Below are 27,068 nucleotides of genomic sequence, written 5' to 3' on the forward strand. Positions count from 1 at the left end.
GCAACAACATACGCGTCACGGGCATTCCGGAATCCACGGACACGGGCAGAATGGACATATATATCGAACAACTCCTCAAAAGCGCGATAGGGGAGGAAGCCTTCTCGCTGCAGTTTATCGTGGAAAGGGCACACCGATCTTTAGCGCCTATCCCTAAGCCCGGATTGCCGCCCAGACCGATCATCGCTAAATTGCTAAACTATCACGACCGCGATGTTGCACTGCGAGCGGCCCAGACTCAACAGTCTTTGCAATATAAAGGTGTGACATTCTCCATATATCCTGACTTTACCCCCTTGGTGCAAGAGGAGAGACGAAAATTCCTTCCTGTCAAAAAGAAACTGCGAGAAGCCCAGCTGGAATACGCTCTCCTCTACCCGGCGCGACTGCGTGTCACCTATCGGGGGAAACATCGCTTCTTCACAAACCCCCAAAAAGTTGAGGACTTCCTGAAATCAATCAGCAAGGCCAGACGGAGCGGTCGCGGCGATGAGGCAATTCCAGGAGATGATGATCCATCCTCGGCAGCGGAGGAGCAGTGAATGGGCGATCACGTACTATCCTGCTTACTTACTGCACCAAGATACCACCACCACTCCTGGCTTCGGGGGGTGGGAGACACAGACCCTGCACTACTGAATTGGACTACTTGAACTCGCCGATGGTAATGTATCCCAAGGTCCACTCTCCCTGCCCCAACCTCCACCGAGGGCGGTACAGACTGGGAGGCTGGCTGGCGGGAGGTGTGGCTGTGCGCCCTGAATGTTGTTTCCCTTTCGGGTGTACCCCACGCACTATGTTGAATTGTTAATGTTACGGGAAATGGGGGGGGAAGGATGGGGGGAGGAGGGTGGGGATAGGCGGCTGCTGGCATGATTGGGATGCAGTAGTGGGTGGGGGGGATGGGATTGTTTGGGGAGGACCAGATCACACTCGAGGAAGACACTCAAGCCATGAAAGGCAATGGACGTCTGCCTATTTTAAGTAATGCAATACATGCTCTCTAACCACCACTGGGGTGGGATGTCCCGTTATGTGAATGCCGATGGCGGGCTTAGGGTCTGACACGCAACTGAACTGCTTATCGTGGAATGTTAGAGGGCTTAACAATGCTAGAAAGTGTCGTGATGTCATTGCCTATCTTAACAGACATAATGTTCACATTGCCATGCTACAGGAAACACACCTGTCACCAATGGGTGGAGCTACTTTTGCAGGTAAATGGGCTGGTATTCGTGTATTCTCCTCCTATTCTACGTATGCTAGAGGGGTAGCCATCCTGCTTAAACGCACAATGTCCTTCCGTAAATACGGAGACCTATTGGACAGCGAGGGACGCTATGCATTACTATGGGGACGCTTGGGCCACGTCACGCTTACATTCATAAACTGCTATGCTCCCAACTCAGATATGCCTTCATTTTTTACCACACTTTGGGGCAAGGTTATGGATAAAGGATCCCGCCGTGTCATATGGGGTGGAGACTTTAATCTGGCACTTTCACCTCATTTAGATCGCTCGGATGGAGCACACCATTACAAACCGAGGGCCAGGGAGGCTCTGGAGGGTGTCATTGCTGAGGGCGGCCTGGTGGATGCTTGGAGACACCTACATTCGCTTAGAAGGGAAGGTACACACTTCATATCACACACGGGTACGTGGTCACGTTTAGACTACTTTCTTCTCACCAGGGAGGTCACCTCAGAGATCCTAGGGGTTACACACTTGCCAAGAACGTACTCTGACCATAGCCCTGTCCTATTACATATGCGCATCCCTGGGTGGGACAGCCCTAGGCCTAGTTGGAGATTACAGCCAATGGCCTTGCTCGTCAGTTTGTTTCGTGCTGAGCTGGGGGAGGAAATTGCTGCCTTTTTTCCCAGGAACAGGGGTTCGGTGGATTCGGTCGAATGCATCTGGGAAGCCTTCAAGGTCACCATACGGGGGGGTAATGTATTTCCAAGAGCTTCGGGGTCCTGCGAGATATACAAAACACTATTCACTCACTATACAGGGAACTCAGAGCATTAGAATTACGTATGGTAGACGACGACAATCCCGATATTCATGCAGACTTTCGAGACAAGCTGTCCCAGTACGAAGAGGAGGCTAATAGAGAGGTTAAATTCCTGGGGAAACACTGGCAGGCCAGAAAATAGTGCGAAGGGGATAGACCGGGGAGAGCACTTGCGGTCTTGACGCGCGCCCCGAGGGACCATAATATCATCCTAGAACTTACAGATGACCAAAACCGCATCATCAGGGACTCGGATGAGCTACTCGATGCCTTTACATCCCACTACCGCATGCTCTACACCACTGACACCTCGGCTGATGTGCCATATGCTGATTTCCTGGGGGATGTGGCGCTATGCTGGCTCAGCGACGGTGATAGGGCCTTCCTGGCCGCTCCCCTCGAGACGGATGAGATCCGAGAAGCCATTATGTCGCTGAAAAATGGCAAGGCACCAGGACTAGATGGCATTCCTGCGGAGTTCTACAAGACTTATATCGACATCATGGCCCCGGTTCTGCGAGAGGTGTATGAGGAGTCGCTGGCTGATGGCATCCTCCCTTACTCCATGCGAGAAGTAGTTATTACCTCACTCTTGAAACCGGGCAAAGACCCTGGCTCTTGCGGCTCGTACCGCCCACTCTCCCTCCTTAATTGTGACGTTAAAATTCTAGCGAAGGTTTTGGCCACTCGGCTATCCCTCCTCATGACCAAGATTGTATTACCAGATCAGGCTGGCTTTGTTCCCGGTCGCTCAACCTCTCACAACCTGCGCACCCTGTTCTCCCTACTCCGTACAGTCCATTCCGACTTACCAGTTGCCGCTGTCTTCCTAGACGCCACCAAGGCGTTCGACTCCGTCGAATGGCCCTATTTGTTCTCCGTCCTGGCGAGCATGGGGTTTCCTAAATTCTTTATATCCTGGGTCCAGTTACTCTATACACAACCCACTGCTAAGGTTCTTATTAATGGTCATCTATCGAACCCTATCGCCATTACCACGGGTACGCGCCAGGGGTGCCCCCGATCCCCCCCCTTTGCCATTGCGGTGGAACCCCTAGCCTGCAGGATACGCCAGCTGCATAGAGCGGGCGCGGTACAATGCCTCCAGCGCCAAATTGATGTATCCCTATATGCCGACGACATCACCCTCTATGTCAAGTATCCGGACCTCCACCTCAACCCTTTATTACAAGAATTTGTGGTGTTTGGAAGGATGTCGGGGATACACATAAACTGGTCCAAGTCACAATTCTTCCCTCTCACTGATGCAGTGACTGACTTTCCCCTTGACTATCCACTCGAGTGGTGTCGGACAGACCTCCGTTATCTTGGAATAAAAATCTCCTGTGACAGGGAGGAAACGCTCTGCGCCAATTATGGGGTTGCTATCACTAAACTCACAGCCACAGTTGACCGTTGGATCACACTGCCACTCTCCATGGCTGGTCGTGCGTCCCTCATCAAAATGGTAGTTCTACCTCAGTTTCTATATCTCTTCCTCAACATCCCGTACTATCTGGGCGCGTTCTTCTTTAAAACCTTGAAATCTGAACTTTGTCAGCTGATCTGGGGGGGGCAAGAACCCACAACTGAAGTGGTCCACGCTAACCCTGCCCTGCGAGGTTGGAGGCTTTGATGTTCCTGACTTTGAGGCCTATTATTTATGCGCGCAAGCACATTATGCATACCACTGGCTAGTCCCTACACCCTTCATGCCTCAGCTAGCGGTAGAGGACTGGATAGTGCATCCCATTCCACTTAATGGTCTGATCCTCTGCCCAGAGTCACTCATACAGACGCCAAACACCTCAGTCTCCTGCACACTTGATGCATGGCGTCGCATAGCCAAGAGGATGTCCTGTTGCCTGCCTTACTCTCCCAGAATGCCGTTGACGTTTCATCCGAACCTTGCCCTATTACAGGAACGAGGGTTTCTACTGCTCTGCGAACGATTGCGGGTCACCTCATGGGGCTACCTTTTCATGAACGGTCAATTCAAATCCGCAGACGAGTTTTTCGCCTCCCACGGACGTACCCCACTGGATGTTTTTTACTACCTGCGTCTCTGTCAGGGCATGAAGGACATCCTCCCTGCTTTCCCTGGGGAACCTGAGACCTTCCTCCCCCTCCACTTTCTGCTATGCACGAAGGAAGGGGCACACCTGGTTGCTGGTCTTTATCGCCAGCTCAGAACGGTCTCCTCGTTACCTGAGGCGGGCGCTCGGATGCGCTGGAGTGCTGACCTAGCCACGGAACTCACCGACGACCACTGGCAATACTGTTGTGCCTTGACGGCCCGGATATCGGCTGGCAGCAGATTTAAGATCATACATTACAAATTCCTGCACCAATTATACTATACCCCAGTCAAAAAGCACAGATTTTGCCTAGCCGAAGATGATAGATGTGAGCGCTGCCATGCTGAACACGCCGGATTCCTGCACCTAGCTTGGGAATGCCCTTCTGTCCGTTTATATTGGCAGCAAGTGGTGGACGCTCTTACAGACATGACCACTGTAGCCATTGAGGCGGAGCCACTCATCGTACTGCTGGGACACACGCCCCATATCTCAAAAAACCTGCAGAAAATTTGTGGATATGGCACTGCTTTTGGCGAAGCGCCGAGTGGCATGTCGATGGGGCAGAGGCAGAGCCCCTAAATTTAAGGAGTGGCTGGCGGATATGACATACTGCCAGGAACAGCACATCACATTTACTGAACTCCTACCGATCTCTAGCCGACCCAAAGATATTTGGAGCCCGTTGGTTGGCTATTTGAATGCCCAGACGGATGACACTGATATTCCTGAGGGAGGGGCTGTTAATGACTACCTACACTGAATACACCCGAGGCTATAGATTGCTGCTTGTAGACACACACACCAGGCCCAGCCTTTCAAACTGATTTACTGCCCATATACTGCCCTACTGTACGCACACCGGCAAGGCATTTTCTCTGTGATATTTACATTGACACTTCACACGCAACACTCGTACCCAAAACCCTACCTGACGTATACTCTCTACTGCCTTGACACTTCCATGCACTTTCCTTGTTTCTTTATTCTTTTTTGTTAGGCCCGGCACTGCCCTATGGCGCCACACTTCACCCCTATCCATCAGATACACAGGCGCTGCTGCGACTAGTGTGTGTCGACCCATTGCCCTAGAAGACTCTTGCTATGTACTGCTATATATTTGTGTTAGGATTTAACTCTCGAGTCTGTCTACGAGACCTCACAGGTTTGTTTAAAGTTGGGGACTGTTTCAAAGGAATACACCTAAAAAAAAACAACATAAAACTCTGTTCTACTGCTGTTGCTCTTATGACAAATACCTTCTGTACTAGCTATCGGACACTCATAGCGCGGTGCTAAACTACGCTACCGGGCCCCCGGGATGCCGGTCCAACAGCTGTGTTACGCTTCCCATAATTTTCTGCACTGAATGCATTCCACGCTGCCGGCCTCAGGGTTGTAGGCATTGGATGCTGTGTACTGTCTATGTTATTCAATAAAAGCAGATTGAACGCCAAAAAAAAAAAAAAAGATTGTTTAGAAACGGGTTTAATGCTCAGAAAGCAGTAGAAATTCTCATAAGTCACTGGAAGCATAGGAAGCTCCCAGGCTGCATTGCAAACATACAGTCTAAAAAGACTGAAAAGCTAACCTGTAGCTGAATAGCAATAAACTGACACCGTGCCTTAAAGGCACTCATGACCCCCTGTATCCCATCATGCCCCAGGGGTGACAGTTAGGTCAGTTGTTCTTTTTGGAGACTGAAAAACAAACCCAATAACAAATAGGTTAACAATATCTCCTTATTAAAGAGTATCCTTTGCCCGGGGAGGTGGGAGGGTTGCTTATGACTTTGATGAGGATACCCCTGGAAGAGTACTAGGATTACAGGTAAGTAACTAATCCTTCTCTTCCAGGGGATCCTCATCAATAGTCATAAGCATTAGAATAGAATAGCGAGCCTCTCCTCTTCCCTGCGGGCAAAGGAATGATAAGACAGAAATCTCATTGACAAGTCTGAGTAGACTATTGACTACCCAAACAGATTCCTCAAGGAGGCTTTGCCTACTTGAGTATCGGCCCTGGAATCAGATTCGAGGCAGTAATGCCTCGTAAAGGTATGAACCGATTTCCAGGTTGCAGCCTTGCATATTTCTGACATTGGAATGTCATGCAAGAAAGCTACTGTAGCGGCTTTCCCTCTAGTGGAATGCGCTTTTGGTGACATCAACAAAGGCTTGCCTGCAAGCTGATAGGCCAATTTAATGCAAGAGACAATCCATCTGGACATGGACCTCTTGGCCGCTGGAAAACCTGTTCTCATTGAGCCATAGTTCACAAACAGTTGGTCCGTTTTCCTAATCCCTTTAGTCTTTTCCAAATAAAACTTTAGCACTCTCTTCAGATCTAAGGAGTGAAGTGACCGCTCGGCTGGGGTCGTAGGATTTGGAAAAAAGTAAGGGAGGGAAATAGACTGATTTATATGAAAATCAGAGATGACCTTAGGCAAGAAAGATGGATGAGCCCTTAGTGTGGAAAATTAATACAATCTTGGTGAACATTATCTGCGCCATCTTGCCCCTTTTCAAGCCCATTCGTGCGCGTAAGCGGCAGCCATTTTGAGCACCATGGCCTCCCTGCCCCTCGCTGATAGCCAGCGCGTCTCTCTCCCTCTTAACCTCGCAAGCATCCCCCTGCACGTTGACAACCCCCGCTCTCTCATGCCTTGGGTCATAAACCCCTCTTCAGCGCAGCTTCACCGCAGAATCCCATCCTGTTCCCAGCACAACACCTTCCCTCATTCCTTTCATGGCCTCAGATCCTTTTGATGCAAACCCCCCTTTTCCTGTGTCCCCGTTTGTCTTCCTTGCTCCCAGGCCGCCACCTGGCCCTGCGGACACTGTTTATTACCCGTACAGTAGGAAGCTTCCCCTCCCTATCAAAAGACCCTCGAGCCGATCAAAGCCCCCACCCTATGAGATCCGATCAACCCCATGCATTCCGTGAATCGGCGGAATGCCCTGCTGTGCGACAACCATCACCTGTTGTGACCGGGGTGGGGAATCCAACTGTAAATGTATGTGGGAACGGGTCCGAAGGGGAGATTCTGAGGATGTTCTTTCAAACATCAAAGTATTGCGAGAATGTGTTATGTGCAATAAAGGTTGTAAACCCTAGTATAAGAGGCCAGGCCTCAGAGATGTGGTTAGAGCACCTCGTGACGATACTTGCTGTCTGAATTGATGTGTTCTCCTCCGGAGAGAATAAAATCCTCGTTTCCTGCCTTCCAGTCTCCAGCGCCTGCTTCTTCATTGATTATCATTGGTGGGTCACAGAGGCGATACCGCCGGGCAACATAAAAGGGTCTTTGGTTACTGGTTGTCTTTGGAACCCTTTTTAACAATTGGCGTCCCAAACGTGGGGCCCATCAGCGACTCGTGGATCCAGTGGGAGAGGTCCTGACGACAGAGTGAACGACTGCAACGATCGGAAGGTACCCTGTCCGATAGACCCTTGTCTGACAGCCGATCATCCGAACTTCACTGGTTCCGAACAGACCTCTCTCGAGTGATCTGCGGTCCTGACTGGGAACCATCAGGAGTGCCACGAGAAGTACGAAGAGAAGAGGACGATCGGGCGCTGGATTTGGAAGACAAGAAACTGTCCATGCGGTCCGGGTAAGGTCGTGTAAACACGACGATTTGTGAAAGTGATTGATAATTGAAAGAGATTGATAATTGATAGGAAAATACTAGTATTACTTTTTGTTAATTTATTGGAGATTCACTGTCTGCAAACGGAGAAACAACAGGCTCTCCCTTTATAAACAGCGAAGGATAGGTACGCACCCGCCGGACCTATTTTTCTCCCCCACTGAACAATTGCCCCCTCCTCCCTAATTGATTAACTGTTATAGATTGTTTTCTGGAGATTCTCTGTCTGCAAACAGGGAAGATTAGGTCCCCTCTTTGCAGATAGTGAAAAGGTAGGTGACGCGAACCTTTGCGAGCCTACTCATTCTCCCCATTGACCATATTGATTTTTTATTTTTCGACCTAGCATTGATTGCTCAAGATTGATTCATGAGGTATTCACTACGTGCAAACAACGTAGAATAGAAATATTCTGTCTAGTCTTTGCACGCAGCGATAAGATAGGTAGTGCTGACTATTATCCCATTGTGATCCGTCATGCCTGTCTTCTCCCCACTGGTTAGTAGCCTGTTTAGCCCGGACCGCTTATTAGAGATGAACCATCCGGCTCCGCTGGAAGGCACCCCTAATAAGGACATGTTCATGAAGCATGGATTGATCGCTATAGCCTATAGTGAGCTGTGGCATAAATATACGAAAAAGGATCGAGAAAATCAGTGGCCACTGAGAGGATCCTTTGATCTTGACAAAATAGAAATAGTAGAAATAGCCCTTCGTAGGAATGAAACAACACCTATTATGCTCGATAGTCTCGGTATGTGGCGCAAAGAAGCCACACGACGAAGGGAAGGCGACGAATTCAGAAAAGGTGAAGGGACGCGACGGACAACCCTCCAAACGTCTAGTAGGCAAAGGGAAAGGCCAGCGGTGGCACAGTCCCGAGGAGTAGTCATGGAAAGAGAACGGTGTAGAGGGATGTGCCGACAAGCCAACCCCGGGACACAACGACCCGAAGGTAACCCCCCGACACTGCGCACAGGACGAATAGATTTAAAACAGAACCAATGTGCTTTCTGTAAATGCCTCGGGCACTGGAAGGCCCAATGCCCGACTTTGCAGAGCATAGGTAAGAACGGAGGGTCGACAGAAAGGACAGGCCGACAGAAAGGGAAAAGACACGAAATAGAAACCAATCAGACTAGTGCGGACAGGACAAATAGAACCACCCCGTTTGATTATGCTCGATGGCACAGATTTCGTCAGACCAATTTTAACGGCATGTTAGAGTTCTGGGACTGATTGCTCTCTGTTGCTCCCCCACTCTGAAAAACAAACACAACTGCAGGCCAGTGTAAACAACCCCCCCCCCCGTTAGAAAAAAAAGACTCAAGGAAGCCGAGCGTCTATCATATAACTTAGGATTTAATTACGGCAAAGAAAACACACAACCAACAGTAAATAGAATAACTAGTAGAACTCTCTAAAAAGCAAACTTGACTAACAAAAAAAATATACAAAACATGTTATGCTCACTCCGGAAGTCCTCGAAATGTAACAGTTCGATGGTCCCGCCCATCCGAAACACATAGCACATGTGGGGCGGGGCCTGCCAGCAACCATGGGCCAAAGGGGATCGCCGGCGAGAAGGTACTGGAGGCTCCACCAAGCAGGCAATGAAATGGTCTTCCCATACTGCCCTTCCAGGGATGGCGTCCCCCGGGCCATGGGTAGGGAGGGGGCGGATGCAAATGACCCCCTCCCTCGTATCTCCTGGCCCGGCCATCACGAATTCCTCCATCGAATGGATGCAGGGTGGGCAGGGAGGAAGAGGCGACGCGGACGAGCCCCTTCCACCTCCACAGGTAGGAGGCTTCCCTGCCCTGGTCCGGCGCCGATGTCCTCCAGCCGGACGACGGCCATATACTTGCGCAGCACAGGACATACCATGCCCGCCTGGTATATTTCCTCAGCACAGGACATGCAATGACCGGCTGGTATATTTGCGCAGCACGGGACACACAATGTCCGATGGTATACCTGAATAACACCGGACGTGCGATGGTCCCCCAAGAGTCGGAATCAGGGGTGTAGGGTGGTCATCATGTGCACCCCTGATTCAAAGGGACGGCACCGGCAAGCCTCCCTCGCCTCCCCAGATGAAGGCTCCACTGCTGCACCCTGGCGCCCCGAACCAAAATGTCTTGCTCCAACAACATGATGTTCTGTTTTTCATCACCATAAGAAGTTTCTTCCACTCCTGATAGATACGACGAAGGGCGGCTGCCGCAGGGTCTCAAAATGGCGTCTGGGCCCTCGGAAGGCGGGTCTAGGCCGCTGGAGTAACTTTGCCCGAAGTTGCAACTCGGGTACTCGCCCACCTGGGCGCAAGCCCCCACCATCGACAAACATCCCCTCGACTTTGAAGATTCTACCAAAGTCCCAAGAGCCCTCAGCCCCTTCAGGCTTCCGATGGGGAACAGCTGCATTGATCACTAATGAAATAATCGTGGCACAGCAACAAGATGGCGGTGCTCTCGTGTCTGCATCAGCTTCCGTCTGAACCACCCAGGAACATTATGGGCTAACGAACTCGAGTAAGTTCCGGCTGAACATCAACATGACCCGGTAAGAAAGACTCTACCCCCTCCCTCTCTTGATTGACGGTCCACGCCACCAGCCCCTCTGTTAGCACAGTTTTTTTGAACTGCCGAAAGGAACCCTGGTCCAACCGCCAATCGTCGGGGACATTTTTTTCCCTGATGCTACTTCCGGACTAAACCGGCCTCGCCCAAAATGGCGCCGGTATCAATAGGAACTAACGGATGCCTCGTGGTGTTCCTTAGCTAATGTAACTTGATGTACTAAGATATATATATACGAACCATTACGCACTCGATGAGAAAGGGAGGAGGGTTCACTTGGCGAACATTTGAAAGGGGTTCCGTAAAAATGTTGATTTCAATGAACGACTTATTTTGATATTTATTGTAACTGGTACATAACGTCGCTTATGATGCACATCCATGGTATATATCTAGGAAATGTGATTACGATGAGCTTGACTGTGTTTCCATTTATGAACTGAAATACCCCTGATTCCCCATCACGCAATGAAATGTTTTTAGTTACTTGCAAATAATTAATTAGGCCTTTTTTAACATGTTCTTGTGCTACAAAATAACCCCCTATTGTATGTGCTTCCATCGTCAACATGTCCGGCCAAAATATGATTGCACCCTCACATTTTACGTACTAAATGATTATACAAATAAAAGTCTTCCAAACTATGAATAGGCATCACGAACTTTTGTAAATGTGGGTATCGGTGGGAGGGTTTTTCTGTGCGCAACCGTTCTGCTCCTCTTTTTAAGGCTATCTGAAGAAATGGTTGTTCGACCCTGGATTAATGATCGAATCGAAGGTATGATACGTTGCCTCCAAAATATGCGACTAAGCTCGGGAACTAACGTATGAAGAAGGACCTCGACGTCTGAGAATGGGTAAAGTAAAGCGGCGTGATTGATAAAATGTTATAAAGATATGGTGGTCGAAGGTACTGAAGTACCGGGTTGAACAAAAAACTGATATGCCTTAGAACCTCACAGCTTTGGGAATGATTTAAGGGTCTCGTTGGCCGGATACATCTACGAAACCGGGTACCTCACGCTAGGCACCTCTGATTCCTTTTTAGCGTTTCCCTCCACACGATCCTTCATGCCATCCTCAAACCCCCCATGAACCACCTATCACATTGCCCGCCCCCTTGACTTCAGAGACCAAGACCCTAAGGATTATATCCCGAAGAGATAAGTACGAGTATGCAGTAAGTAAAGGACTTTCGTGCCCGTACATTTGATGTGTTTGAGTGTTGTTCCCCTACCTCCCCCTTTTTCCTCCTTTTTCACTCTGCAGATTACATTGAGGTCCTGATTAGGGTACCGTAAAGGATCTGGAGCCACGTCACGCCCGATGCATGAAAACGGATTAACGCTGAAAGACGACACAAAAAGACGCCCTACCCAATGCACGACCTTTCTATACCTGACCTAATGCTCTTCCGCCCCAAAAACCGCATGCTTTCTACATCCTAACACAGACCCGAAACGTCTAACGTTGGGTAACGCACTGAATAGCCCAAACAATACACGGTCATTCTCCATGTCCCACGTGTACTGTTTGGCCTATTGTCTTTCTCTTTCTCTCTCTCTCTCTCTCTCTCTCTCTCTCTCTCTCTCTCTCTCTCTCTCTCTCTCTCTCTCTCTCTCTCTCTCTCTCTCTCACTCTTTCAACCCTCCACACTTCCCTCTTCCTAGCGACTGGCACCAAATTGGCGAACCTGGTGCACCTCCTGATTGGCCCCAAATACCACAAGTATTTGCACAAATTCGTCCTAAATAAAATTGTATCGGTACCACGTTACTACCTCTCCTTTTCTGCTAAATATGGATGAAATTTAAATTGGCCAAAAGGAAAGGGACAGGTAAGACGACTGAGGTTCCCTAAATTTGACCCACAGCCAGGGAACCATTTGTCAGTGGCTTCTATGATAAAATATGACTGTGATAATGCGACCATCCCCATTCCAAATTGTCCCCATACCCCAAACAGTAAGCAATTATCAAGACACCCCCGTCTTCCCAAAATGCCCCCAGTTTGGTATCAGCTACCCTGAACAAGAGCCTGAAAAACGCCCCCTGCTCCAATTCACTGTGTTCCTAATTGTTTTCCATAAGATCCCTCCTTCCCCGAGGATAAGTTTAATAATTATTGCAAACCACCCCCCGAGTTTTTGTAGTAACCAGGTTGCGAGGATTTATATAGAAAGTTAGAAAGATGTGTGCAAAGTTAGAAATTAGATCAAAAATCGAAAGAACTTGTTGTGGTAAGCCCTGTTGAAAATAAGATGTTTTTACGTAATGAAGACTTGTTTAGCCTATGTTCATCCCTCAGAAGGATGCCTATCAGACTGTGGTGAATAGCACGTTGCACTTTTTCGTAAAATACGAAGCCCTGAAAACCAGCCTAGCCTTGCAAGACTCGTACTAGGGAAAATGGGTCTCTACCAGAAGAACTGACATCTACTGTAATAGACGAAATGCAATGAATGGGTACCAGACCTCGTACCACGACAAATGAATGTAATAACCAACAAAGCGCCAAAGAATTAGCCACAAAAGGAAGTTGTAAGGAATCCAGCAAACCCATCATCAATTGTTTATACGTTGGCTGCAAAATCTCAAATGTAGCGAGTGCTTACCCCAGTTGCTTGGTGTTGGGAGAGAAATAGATGTATGTAATCACCTTCTTCTGCAAAAATCTCTAAAAACTGTCTTTTCAAAACTCATTTAAGGGTATCACTGTCGGAGGAGAAAGAGACCGGATGTGGGAGCACGCGGCCTGACTGCAGATTGTGGAACATCAGCAACGGCGGCCGAGGCGAGACCACAGCAGTAAGGAGTCGCAGGACGAGGCACTGTTTCGAAAAAAAAAACTAAGGAAAGGGCTGACCTGTAGCCCCTGCTCTATGATCGACGTGTGCCAAAAGGTCCCCGCTCTCTGAACTTGGTTATGGACCCGCCTGTCTCAAATTCTCCGTCCCCCTGATCTGCTCCTGACTTGGCCCTGCTCCATCCCCTCCTCCTCCGACCTACCATAAGGACTGTTCACACCCACACCTTTCCACCTGAACTTCCAAGTTCCTCCAAAATCCTACTGAGCTACCCAGAAAGGGGTATTCCCTGCGTCAAAAGGATGGGAACTCCGACCGAGTAGACCACGAACTATGTTAATCTCAGAACGGTGACCTAGAACTCCACCAAGGGTCGCCCCTAAAGAGAAGATGAACGAAGTATGTGGTTCTACCCGCTGCTGAACGCCTCGAAGATGATGGAAGCAACAGGAAATACCCACCACAGAAACTCAAGAAACAAACAGATCTCACAACTCAGGAACAATTGCACTTTATCACGATCCTTTTTCTGCCTCCTAATAACTATGCTCTGGGTTACGGAAGAAAATGCACCTGCTCCAAAACCGTAACGCATTTCTCCTATGAGGTCTGGCGAAACCAAACAAAATGTACCCCTGCCTGCAGACCTCCAACGACTCAATCCACATGAACATTCCTGTTGACAGAACGAATTGCAATCCAGGTGCTTAACAGTGCCAACAAAAGACGACAAAGACACCGAGAACTCTGATATTTTTATTTTTCTGTATCTCATTTCTCTCCCGATCACCATTGGACTGACTATGCTCCCGCCGAATACAAAAAAAGGACTTACTTATATGATACCTTACCAGCTCCTATTTCGAATGACTATAAGTATCTATGATCTGTGCCCAACGCCCTCACTACGTAATTCTAGTCTGATATTGCATTACGATGATCTTTTCCTGCAACCAACTTAACAATGAACCCACTTACTAGATGATGAGATTTTTCAATGTGATGTTTATAATATGATGTATATGCACAGTTCCCTTGCCTAAGTCCCCTCTCCCTTACTTATGACCGCTGCAATAGGAATAGATAGGAAATAGGCCAGCAAGATGTCTTGGAAATGTTAAAGGGAGGACTGTGGAAAATTAATACAATCTTGGTGAACATTATCTGCGCCATCTTGCCCCTTTTCAAGCCCATTCGTGCGCGTAAGCGGCAGCCATTTTGAGCACCATGGCCTCCCTGCCCCTCGCTGATAGCCAGCGCGTCTCTCTCCCTCTTAACCTCGCAAGCATCCCCCTGCACGTTGACAACCCCCGCTCTCTCATGCCTTGGGTCATAAACCCCTCTTCAGCGCAGCTTCACCGCAGAATCCCATCCTGTTCCCAGCACAACACCTTCCCTCATTCCTTTCATGGCCTCAGATCCTTTTGATGCAAACCCCCCTTTTCCTGTGTCCCCGTTTGTCTTCCTTGCTCCCAGGCCGCCACCTGGCCCTGCGGACACTGTTTATTACCCGTACAGTAGGAAGCTTCCCCTCCCTATCAAAAGACCCTCGAGCCGATCAAAGCCCCCACCCTATGAGATCCGATCAACCCCATGCATTCCGTGAATCGGCGGAATGCCCTGCTGTGCGACAACCATCACCTGTTGTGACCGGGGTGGGGAATCCAACTGTAAATGTATGTGGGAACGGGTCCGAAGGGGAGATTCTGAGGATGTTCTTTCAAACATCAAAGTATTGCGAGAATGTGTTATGTGCAATAAAGGTTGTAAACCCTAGTATAAGAGGCCAGGCCTCAGAGATGTGGTTAGAGCACCTCGTGACGATACTTGCTGTCTGAATTGATGTGTTCTCCTCCGGAGAGAATAAAATCCTTGTTTCCTGCCTTCCAGTCTCCAGCGCCTGCTTCTTCATTGATTATCATTGGTGGGTCACAGAGGCGATACCGCCGGGCAACATAAAAGGGTCTTTGGTTACTGGTTGTCTTTGGAACCCTTTTTAACATTAGGACTACTCTGTTGTGGTGGAAAACAGTATATGGTTCCTTCGCACAGAGCGCTTGAATCTCACTTACTCTGCGCGCAGAGGTAATCGCCACCAAAAAGGCTGCAGTCCAAGAGAGATGTTGCAAGGAAGCCTTGTGGATGGGCTCGAAAGGAGGTGACATTAACCTGGATAGAACTAGGTTTAATTCCCAAAGAGGAGAAGGATTTCGCACAGGGGGATACACTTTTTCAACCCCTGGAGGAAGTCCTTATCCACTGGAACCTGAAAGAAAGACATCTGATCAGGTGATTTTCTGTATGCTACAATAGATGACAAATGCACTCTAATAGAAGCGTACTTTAAACCAGCAGTTGCCAGGGAAAGGAGGTATGGTAAGATGACGTTCTCCTGCCCCTTAGTCGGATCTAAGTGATGATCCCTACAACACAAGTAAAACTTTTCCACTTGAACGCATAGGACACTCTCGTGGAAGGTCTCTTAGCCTCCTTTAAAATGTTCATGCATTCGGGAGGCAAGTTCAAATGTCCATATTGCAGGACCTCAGGAGCCATGCTGTGAGGTTCAATGATAGGAGGTTGGGATGCATTATCCTCCCGTTCATCTTGCTCAACAGGTCCGGCCTGCAAGGGAGCCGTTTGTGTGGACACACAGACAGATGTAGAAGGTCCGGGTACCACCACTGCCGAGGCCAATCCGGAGCAATCAGGATCATTTCCATGTTCGACCTGAGGAGCTTGGAAACTACTCTCGGAATCAGCGCTAGGGGAGGAAATGCGTATGCGAACATCCCTGCCCAATCCATCAGTAGAGCATTCCCTTGCGTTCCTGGCCGGTGGAACCTGGACGCGAAGGCGTGGCATTTGGTGTTTTCGTCATCTGCAAACAAGTCTATGGATGGACGACCCCAGCAACGAAAAAGCTCTTCTACTACTTCATCGTTTAGCACCCAGTCTGGCTGATCTTCGAAATGCCTGCTGAGTGCGTCTGCTTTTACGTTCAACTCGCCCGGAAGATGCACTGCCACCACTGTGAGCCCTCGAGAGAGAAGCCAATGCCAGATTGTCTGAGCCTCTCGAGAGAGTGGGCAAGATCTTGTGCCTCCTTGTTTGTTCAGATAGAAAATGGTGGTCGTATTGTCCGTCTGAACTAGGACTGAGTTGGATTTGATCGCTGGTAAGAAAGCTTTGAGAGCCAGGATACCACTCTGAGTTCCAGCATGTTGATGTGGTATGTCTGCTCCTGCGCACACCACTGGCCTTGAATTTGAAGCGGACCCATGTGTGCTCCCCAGCCTTGCAGGGAGGCATCCGTCACTATAGACTGGGAAGGAACGGGTTGGTGAAACGGTACCCCCACCAGCACATTCTTTCTCCGAGTCCACCATTTGATGGCGTCTTTCGTCGCCTGGGAAAGAGTGATACGATCTTCCCAGCGTCCTGTCGCTTGGTCCCACTGATCCTCCAGAGCCTGTTGTAGAGGACGCATTCTCAGCCTGGCGTTTGGGATGAGAAAAATGCAGGACGCCATGGACCCCAGTAGGGATGCTACTTGTCGGGCTGTTGGAAGCCGAGACTCTAGCAGAATCCCACATTTCTGACTCATGGAAGAAAGTCTCTCCTCCGAAGGAAACGCTTTTCCCAAGCTTGTGTCCAGAACGGAGCCTAGTTAGTGGATGGACTGTGTAGGCTGCTGGACTGACTTCTCCAGGTTCACATGGAGGCCGAGCCTGTGTAGCTGGTGCAGGCACAGTTGCAGATCGTGCGTTACTTGTAGCGGAGATGGACCTTTTAGGAGCCAGTCGTACAGGTACGGGTAAATGAAGAGACCCTTTTTGTGAAGAAAAGCCGCCACCACTGCCATGCATTTGGTGAAGACTCGTGGTGCGGACTTGAGACCGAAGGGTAACACCTTGTACTGGTAGTGTTTGTTCCCTACGACAAATCTCAGGTACTTGCGATGTTGTTGAGCAATTGGGATGTGAAAGTACGCATCTTGCAGATCCACCAAACACATCCAATCTCCGGCTTGAAGATGTGGACATATTTGGTGAAGCGCCAACATGCGGAACTTTTCTTTGACGATGACTTTGTTTAATAGTCGTAGGTCGAGTATTGGTCTGAACTTGTCCTCCTGATCTTTTTTGGGGACAAGGAAGTATCTGGAGTAAACTCCCTTTCCTCTTAGAGCGGGAGGAACCTCCTCTATCGCTCTTTTTTGCAGTAGGACTTTCACCTCTCGTCGGAGCAAGCTTAGCTGGTGAGGGCAAGAGCTCTTTGGAGGGATGCTCTTCGGAGGAGCACGGAAACGTATCTTGTATCCATTGCGCAGTATATTCAGCACCCACTGATCTTTAGTGATGCTGACCCACTCTGCCAGGTGTTGTGAAGCACTTCCTCCCACTGGAGTGGGTAACGGCGCCAGAGGAAGCCGCTGTTCAGGCCTTTCCTCCTCTTGTGGTGTTGGAGGATTGTTGGTGACCTCCTCTACCTCTGCTGGGCTTGCCTCGAAACTGGGGTTTCCCTTGGGTCTTATTTTGGGACCACTGAGGGGTTTGAACCCTCTGTTGAGCCCCTCTCCCCCTGTTGGTCTTGAAGCAGCGCTTGAATTCTTTTTTCTTCTCCAAGCCCACCGCCTTCACCGTATCCAGTACCGTCTTCATTCGGGTCATCTCTTCGTCCGCATGCTCCCCGAAGAGAGCGGAACCCGAAAAGGGGAGATTAAGGATGCGATGCTGAGCATCCGGCTTCAGACCTGTAAGGCGCAACCAGGCCGATCTTCTGGCACAAACCCCATGATAATAGGAATGAGCCGAAAGCACTACACCATCCGCAGCCGTGCTTATCATCTGATTCGCCACCAGACACCCCTCTGTAACGGTCTCTTCAAAGTCCTGCTAGTCTTCTTTTGGCAGTTTGGCTTTGAATCTTTCCATAGAGTCCCATAAGGCTCTGTCGTATCGACCCAGAAGCGCAGCTGCACTAGCAACCTTAAGAGTGGAAGCAGCTGAGTTGCAAACCTTTCGACCCCAGGAGTCTTGAGCTTTGCTGTCCTTATCTGGTGGGACTGAAGAGGAACCAGCGACAGCATGTGTCTTCCTCGCCGCTGCCACAATTACAGAGTCTGCTGGAGGGTCAGATTTGACAAACACCGGGTCAGAAGATGCCGGTTTGTACTTCTTCTGAATGCAGGCTGGCACCGCTCTGATCGCCGCTGGGGTTAGGAAAACCTCTTTGACAGGATCCATAATCCCAGGGACTAAAGGCAGCAGAGGCTGGGAGATGGCTCTCTTGTGTAAAGTCTCAAAAATGACTGTCGTTGTTACTTGAGGGACAGACATCTCAATGTTCAGTTTCAGTGCTCCTCTTTGCAGTACATCCAGATACGTGCCAATGTCATCCACTGGGGAGGACCTGGACGTAGGACTGTCCGTCAACGTAGGGGAGTAGTCCCTCTTGGACGATCTGGTAGAAGAGGTAGAGGAAGTAGACGAAGTACGTCGACGTCTACAGTGAGCACTGTGTCTCCGCTCCTGCGACCTTTTTGAACGCTCCTCCCGTCTAGGAGAGCGAGACCTGATCCGATCTTCTGTCCGAGGTTCCCTTCTAGGAGATCGGGATCGCCTAGGAGAGCGAGACCTGATCGGATCTTCTGTCCGAGGTTCCCTTCTAGGAGATCGGGATCTTCTGGGAGATCTGGCTGGTGGTCTCACAGGTGATTTGCACCTGGGAGGGCTACGCTTGTCCACCTCCTCCAACAGATCCTGAAGCAGAGACCTGTGGTGTGGGCTGGCATATTCCTGCGACGACGGAGTTGGATCTTTCGACGTCGTCGACGTACCTGGTCTTCTCTTCGACGGCGAGCCCGCCGTCGACGGTAGTTTAGAAGAGAAAAACTCCACCGGTGGTTCTTTTCTCAGCGCCGAGCCCGACGCTGAAGTTGAAGGGTATGAAGACTTCTTTTTTGAAGATGTATGAACCTTCTTGGAGCCCTTCTTCACCGGTGATCTTCCTCTTGAAGCCCTGTGAGCCAGGCCATAAATGCGAATCCTCTCCCTGTCTTTGAGAGTTCTTCCTGACAGGTGCTCACAATGAGGACAGATGCCTGGATCATGATCTTCAGGCAGACACAGGATGCAGACGTCATGGTTGTCTGATTTTGCCTTCTTGTTGCCACAAGAAGGACATTTGTCAAAGAGTGAAGGCATTCTCAGAAGAAAATGTTCACTAAACTGACTGAAAAAAGCAGTATCTTACTTGACTAGATATTAAATGTCAAAGTAAGAGTAAAAATTGTCAAAAGTGAAGTATTTTTCTGTCAAAAACCAGAAAAATAGTGGAGCTCTGTAACCAGGGTCCTTCTCTGAAGGAGCCGGAAAGAACAACTGACCTAACTGTCACCCCTGGGGCATGATGGGATACAGGGGGTCATGAGTGCCTTAAAGGCACGGTGTCAGTTTATTGCTATTCAGCTACAGGTTAGCTTTTCAGTCTTTTTACACTGTGTGTTTGCAATGCAGCCTGGGAGCTTCCTATGCTTCCAGTGACTTATGAGAATTTCTACTGCTTTCTGAGCATTAAAACAGTTTCTAAACAATCTTTGGTGTTGTTTCTCATGTTTCTAATGCTTATTATTCGTGTATGGTGGAAATTCTTCACATCATATTTCAGCTCTGATGTTATTTGGCTGCTATTGCATATATATATATATATATATATATATATATATATATATATATATATATATATATATATATACACATATATATATATGTGGGGCACATATAGTGTTTCCGGGGTCCCGCGCATGGGCGGGAATATTCTAATGCTTATGACTATTGATGAGGATCCCCTGGAAGAGAAACAGAGATACCTTGCTTGATGAGGTGTGTTCTGAAATTAGTTGAATTGAATGCCGTTTTCAGTGAGGAGGTTGATTCCTGGAGTGTTTCTTTGAGGATTGGATTGTGGTCGCTGGAATCTTAGTCATCGTGCTCAGGAAGGTTGTTGATGTTGTCGTCTTAGTCATCAAAGTAGGTGTTGTTTCCTTCACAGTAGCCTAGTCAATGACGAGGAAGACAGGTTTCAGAGTCTTTGATGCACATTTTGAAGCCAGCCTCTCAGAGGTTTTCCTTGGAATTGATGGCTCTGAAGAGCTAACCTAACCTAGTGGGAACTAAACTCTCTGAGGTTGGAGAAAGGGTGTGCTCAGCCCTTGACTTACCCAGCCCGAAGTTCAGTAGAGCTTACTACTTTTAAGCTTGTATTATATGTACCTAACACGGTGTGGTTCTCCTTTCATTTACCCAATACTATAAGGTTGCATTCTGGTAAAACTAGCTGCTTAACATTCCTTCAAGACTAAGCCTGAAGGCTGCTCGCCGAAGCTACCACTTATTTATGCAACTGGCTGTTTCTGTCAAGCCATGAACATTATCTCTTACCCTACCAGCTATAAGCATCTGACATAATAAAGGTAAGGAAATGTCGACTGTTAAAACAATGTAAGAACGATGGTAGAAACATCATAGGTTACTTAGGTTATTGGAATTGCTGAAACAGATTTTTGCGGTGAATTTAAGTATGCACTATGTGAAACGCATTAAATTAACAAATGTACTGTGAAGACTTGCCAGTCCCAATATATTGTACCTATGACTGCAGAATAACATATGGAAAACTAGCAACTACAACATGACCCTAAACATTTATTCTAGAAATCTTTCAAAACCCTTTTTAAGGAGTCTCAAATATTACCTTTTGCAGTACAGGTCCGAACATCTGTTCTTCACTTAAACGACAACGTTTTTAATCCCAAATTTTTCGCAGCTAAAAACTGAACCCATTCCCTTTTGCTTTCTTTAAGAAAGTGTGGTTTCCTGAATATGTGTTTCTAGAGGGAATTTCATGGGAAAGTCTACTTTAATGATCATAGTACCACATTCATGTCGGCCACACCTTCTCATAATATTCTCAACCTCTATTTTTTATGAAAGCTGTTTGGACACTTTACCCAACTGTTTATATTCACAGCCACTCCCAGAAAATATTGTATTTCAATTACTTTCAAGGATTTTTATGAATATGGCCACAATAAATAAACTCCTAAGCACAATCCCAAAACTTTCTTTGCATCATATGCAAACATATCTAATACTTAAAAAGAAAACAATATTGCAGGATGATTTTCTTCTCATATTATACTCTTCCAGTTGTGCTTTGTTTTCTCACCATGTTAGGGTCATGTCCCAAGGAAAAAAGGTATGGTTTTTCTTGCAAAACTGCCTGCTGCCATTCGGCATCAGATACCAAGCCTATGTACCAGTCATTTTCATATTCTTCAAGGTAGTTAAGCAGTTCCTTGAAATCCTCCAGGGGGCCCAAGCTTGCTTTGTCAACCATAAGTTTAAAAGCATATCTGGAGGAACATAATAGAGATAGCATAGTTAACACAGTTTTTAAGTTTACTACCATTTGAAAGTATGTACTATTTTAAAGTAAGAAAGAAAATGGAGTAAGTAAAGTAGAACAGAAATGCAGTAAAGGCATTATTTTCCACAAATAGTAAATCTATAACTAAACAAAAATTAATACAACACTTTACGAATGCCATTTGAATTAGGCTACGACAGAATTTTACTGGAAGAAATGAGGACTCAAAATCAAGATATGCAAATTAATCAGCACAATTTAAGCTGACAGATCATTTAAGGCAATAATATAAATAAAGGCATTTAACCAATTGATAAAAAATATATTACCTAAACGCTTTCAGTGCAAGTTGAAAAAAATCAGGTTTTCCTTCCAACCAGTCCAGGTCCACAGACCATGGAAAGCCACCAGAGTAGGCTCTGAAGAGGTAACTAGGACTGGGAACAGCATATTCTGTCCCAAACAGGCCATAATAGGAAGAGAATATCCCTTGAACATATATTTCTTTCAAAGCATTGTCTTTAATAATTTCTTCTATTAAGTTTGTGGGTTTTTCTTTCAAGTGATCAAATTCCAACTGACTTAAAATGAATTGGTACCAGTCATTAGGGAACAGTTTTCTCATCTCATTGAGCCTGGCACTGGGCAAAGACTGGGATCTCCAGTCTTCTGGTATGCTTAGCAGTTTTGAATATGTGCAGCGGAACTCCACTAATGGAACATTTGATGTATGCTGCTGCTTTCCTTTGTCAACAGCTGGCAGCCCAAATCCAACAAAGGTGTAGAGTTTAGTTGCAGATATTCCTTCCAATGTATCACCACGCATACTGTGAGTTTCTATAGTTCCTGGAATTGTCAACATATGACTTCTTTGCTGTCCAAGCGGTTTTGCTACCTTTTTCCTTCTGTTCGATTCTAGATCAAACAGGTCATCTTCATCATCATCTGACCACTCATCAAGTGCATCAGCAGTAAAACTTACTGCATCCTTTGCGATCTTAGATTCCGTAAACATATTGGTAATTTCATTTGGCTTTTGTAGTTGTAAGTTCACAACTTCCTCCTTTTTAGTGTCTGGTACTTCTTCAGAACTGGTCTGTGTTTGCGACCTTTTATAACAGTGGTGCACAAGTGTCCACAAAAGCACTTTAATGAAGTCTTCTTTGAATTGTCTCAGGTTTTCATGCGCATCAATGATTCCAGACAAAACATTCCTTGCATCAGAATACAATCTTACTGGAAGAACAGCACAAGGAGTTAAGATGTTACCAAAATGGTGGTTGAGAGAAAACGATGAGCCATGCTCTTCTTGTTCGAAGGCCATTTCAAAGACCTCGTCCACTCTCCGTGCTTCTGCAGTATGACAGGATGTTTCCTGCAATTCTAATCCCTAAGACATAACAAATACAATTCAGTACAAAAATGCTGTTCCTTTTTTTGACAAATCTTAAAAGATGTATTTCTTTTTCTGCATAGTCTATTCTCAAAATAAAAGTGATACCCTTTATAAAACAGTAACAATGACCAAATGTACACTAACAACTTAAAAATAAAAGACTGGCTCAAATGATGTATAAGGTCTATGACCCTTGTACTGTTAAACAGGTTATTCACTTTTTTGAATGTACAACAATCAAAGATGCTAAGGTTGCTCATTTTATACAGCATCAACTTACATTGTTGTAGAACGGCATTACATTGTATATAATGTACAAACAATGGCCTTCTACAGATGGTTTCCTACTCTGACAAATACATTGCATATTCTGCAGATGTACCGAGGACAATTATGTTACCAATCTGGACCTATAAAGTTGATATAGTAATTAATGTATGCTAGATCATGGATATACGCACAGCAAGGTGCATGTTGCTGCCCACTGCTGTCCAGTCAGAGAATCCAAAATCTTCCTTGCACTTGCCTCTAGCAATACTACTATGGCAGTGCCCCTTTCTATTGCCAGTGTTCTAACGATTGTGCACAGCAGATGAGAGGTGAAATCATGAATAAGCTTGGTGATCAGTATGGAGGTGAAATCGGAGTTTAAAATGCATTCATATAAGCATTGCATTGTATCCACAATTGCTTTTAAGTCGCACAACTGCTGGAACCATACGTTCAATAAATAAATGTCTCCAGCAGCAAACCAGCAGCAAAAACACCCAACTTGGCAATATTACAGAACAAATCCAGGCTCTGATAAAATATAGAGGCTGTGGGTGTTCCGTACAGAGGGGGGGGGCATGGGGGGGGGGGGGGGGAGGGAGGAAAAGAAGCATAAAGGAACACTGAGGAATCTGGTAGCCAATCCTCTAGCAGCCCATACTCTGCAAGAAGATGAGCTTCTGCTAGATTCTGCAGTGGTTAATATGCACTGATCAGACTGCAGGCTGCAACACTATATTATTGAAGGACTGAGGAAAAGTGATTTCATTTTTTTAAAGCCAATTGTGGGGCCCTCAAGTCCAAAATCATAATAAAACGAATGCAATCATTATAAACAGCTTTAAAGTCAATGCAACCTGAAATATTTATAAGTTGATCTCATTTACAGTATTGTTTGAAGAGGCTACCTTACTAATAACAAAAATGTTGTTAGCCTGTTAATCACATGACTGTATATACCAGTATAACATAAGGCTGCTGCCACATTAATAGTATTGCAAGCACCTTTTTAAAAGACTAGTTTTAGTCTGTGCCCTAGCGAAACTCATTTCAATCATCTTTGATATTAGCAAATCTAACCATTTGGGCACCACAACTTCTAACTAGTCCTGAATGTCAGCAAAGTTTTCCTTATATAACAGGAATGAATAAGTGAACATTTCAATCCATACTAGTAAGAGGAGCTCAGTAAAAGGTAATAACGGAAAGGTTACTCACCTAGAAGAGTAGTTTTGCAGTTTGAAGAATTTTCTGGATTTACATGCTGTGCCTTATTCTGCCATCTAGTCGTTCGGTCCAGAATTCTCCTTGGTGGTCCCTGGCTTCTGTTTTTTGCTGGGCATCGCAGATTTGAAGCAGGAGTCTTGTCTGCACTAAGATGCTGTGCAATGATTTTGTAGAGTTAGTCTCTTACAAGAAGGTGGGTTGAAATGAGTGTGTGCTAGCAAATAGGAGTTTTAATACCTTCTTTCAGATCTGCGGTTCTATTTTGGCTTGAATCCCCACACAATACTGTTTGGTCAAGGTATGGATGGAAGGCCATATCACTGCCCCACATATGTTGCTAAATGAAACTTTGGCAGAAAGACAGGTGCTAACCTTTTTAAGTCTTGCATAGGCAGCACATACACTGTCTTCACGACATGCTGTGTCGACTCTGTGGGCTTTCATCACGCCCAACGCTTTTCATTTGTTCCTTTGAATGCCTATCTAAATTCCATTCTTTGTAATGGTGAAACGCTGATATTTGCGTTTTTCACTTTCATGGCTACTGCCCCCGTTACATGTCCTCCTACTCTTTTCTGTATTTATGGTTTGGTCGGCGCACTCTCTTTGGATTTGCCAGTGTTTCATTCTATTTGTTACAGTAGGCATGTTTTTTGTAGGCACGGGAAGAGCCATTGCCAAGACTCTAACCCGGTTCCAAAGTCTCATCCTCTCAGATTGCTAACTTGTTTTGATGACTATATCCATTTTTGATGCCATTTTCCTTTAAACTTTCATTACAGTGCTGTTCTGCCAGGTTTCTGTGGGGCGCATGACGCATTTCAGCCCCTCCCCCTCTCCCTTGTGCTCCTGTCCCTGTCCCTGTCCCCATCCCCACCCATCCCACCATGTTACATGTTGCTCAATTACGGGCTTACCACAGCTGATGTTGGTCAGAGTTTACCTACTGTCAGTGTAGGTAGCAGAGAGGTTGTGAGCTTGTTTACTTTTTATGGGGTTGGGAGATTACGTGATTTGCCCCACATTATTTTATTCTACATGCAATGATGCACCATCAGGGCACGGCGGAGATGCAAACATGTTTTACATGGGACATACCATATGTGCTGCATGTGCCAGAGTGTTAAAAATACAATTAAAAGTGACCACGGAACACACTGATTGGAAGGATGGCCCCTCTTGTTCTGCTAATGTGGGGTGGCGGCTACGTGACTCCTGTACCTTCCTGCCATATATTGAGGACTTTGTGCTGTCTGTAAACGGAAGCTCTGCCCCTTTTCATTACCCAGTCCAGCCCTGTGCGGAACCGTCCAGCCCTGTGCCGAACCGTCCAGCCCTGTGCCGAACCGTCCAGCCCTGTGCCGAACCGTCCAGCCTCCTCCCCCTGTAGTGATTGACAGGCAGACTCTTCTGCATCCCCCATGCTGCAGGAGGAGCTTCTGTAGGACACGTGAACTGTGCAGCATCATGGGATCAGATAGCTCCAGGGATAAAATGCCATCGGACCCCAGACGAACTGCAGGAAACATCAAAGCTGCAGACACACACAATTTTGCCTTTTACTGTAAGTTCAAAGGTTATCATGTTCGTCTGGCAATTATTGACTCCTCTTCCTTAAACTAAAAGAGCAGTAAAAAAGGAAGTGGAGTGCTTCTGGCCCTGCAACCAGCATGTCCAAAGCTGCCTCCAAAACCAGCCAAACCAGGTAAGGTAAGGAGTGGCACGGTCTGTGCCCCTTTACTGTAGATCCTACTTCAGACTCATCTGGTGCGCTTATTCTTTCACTTAATCCATCAGTGAAAGTTACCTGGTGCAAAATGAACTGAATGGCCAGTGTGTCCTTAACACAACAGCTTGCGTCTCATATGCTATATTTATACTATCCTTCACACTCAATGAATCCCTTGTTATATTTCATTTTAACAAACAAATAACCCCAAAACTGTATCGGTCATGGTACGTGGTTAAACAAGCATTGGCAAAGCTAGAAGGTCCCGCCTATGCAAGAGCCATTGTCATTTCCAATGTCTTTTAGCCGTGTTGTACAGCAGCATGCCTATAAGTTAGGGAAAAAAGCTAGGCGATCGGCAGTAACCCTGCTGCTATACCACATGGGTGAAAGACACTGTCAAAGCCAACAGCTCTCACATTGGTGAGACCTACTGGCTTTGCTAATGCTTGTTCCTGGTGGAGTGAGCCTTCAGCTTCTTCAGTGGCACTCCCACTTTCTTGTAGCATGTCTCGATTGTCTGTAATATCCTTCTTGACCTAGTCATCTTGGACACCGGAAAACCTTTGTGCGCTGGTGCTAAGGAAATAAAAAAAAAATGAGTTCCTTCCTTATTGGTAATGTCTCTTGCTGGTAGTACAAGACTACCCTCCTCACATTTAAATGTATTGAGAGCCCGTTCTGCATGTGTTTTTGGTTCCTGGAAGAACCTGGGAAGCTTGATGCACTGCTTAACACGGAACTGTGCGATGACCTTTAGGGAAACATTTGGATTTGTTCTCATAACCATCCTGTCCCTGTCTATCAGTAGAATTTGTGTATTGTCAGCCCATACAATTTACCGAGTATGCATAGTCATGTGATAGCTACTAGGA

The 27,068-nt window shown here is 46.9% G+C and overlaps 1 protein-coding gene across 5 annotated transcripts in view; it reads right to left on the minus strand.

The window, feature by feature from the left end:
- Nucleotides 1-27,068, minus strand: part of PCNX4 (pecanex 4) — a 348,026-nt gene that overhangs the window by 52,270 nt on the left and 268,688 nt on the right. For 4 of the 5 annotated variants that reach the window (XM_086937959.1, XM_086937961.1, XM_086937962.1 and 1 more), the window contains 2 exons: nt 21,901-22,961; nt 21,371-21,557 (listed from right to left, as the gene is read on the minus strand). In XM_086937959.1, the coding sequence (XP_086794085.1) occupies nt 21,371-21,557; nt 21,901-22,961 (1,248 nt within the window). Of the gene's footprint in view, nt 1-20,004; nt 21,558-21,900; nt 22,962-27,068 lie in introns of all 5 variants that reach the window. The other variant, XR_015299954.1, reaches the window with a different exon arrangement.

The sequence above is a fragment of the Lissotriton vulgaris genome, chromosome 9, assembly GCF_964263255.1.
Source record: "Lissotriton vulgaris chromosome 9, aLisVul1.2, whole genome shotgun sequence".
Taxonomy (NCBI): Eukaryota; Metazoa; Chordata; class Amphibia; order Caudata; family Salamandridae; genus Lissotriton; species Lissotriton vulgaris.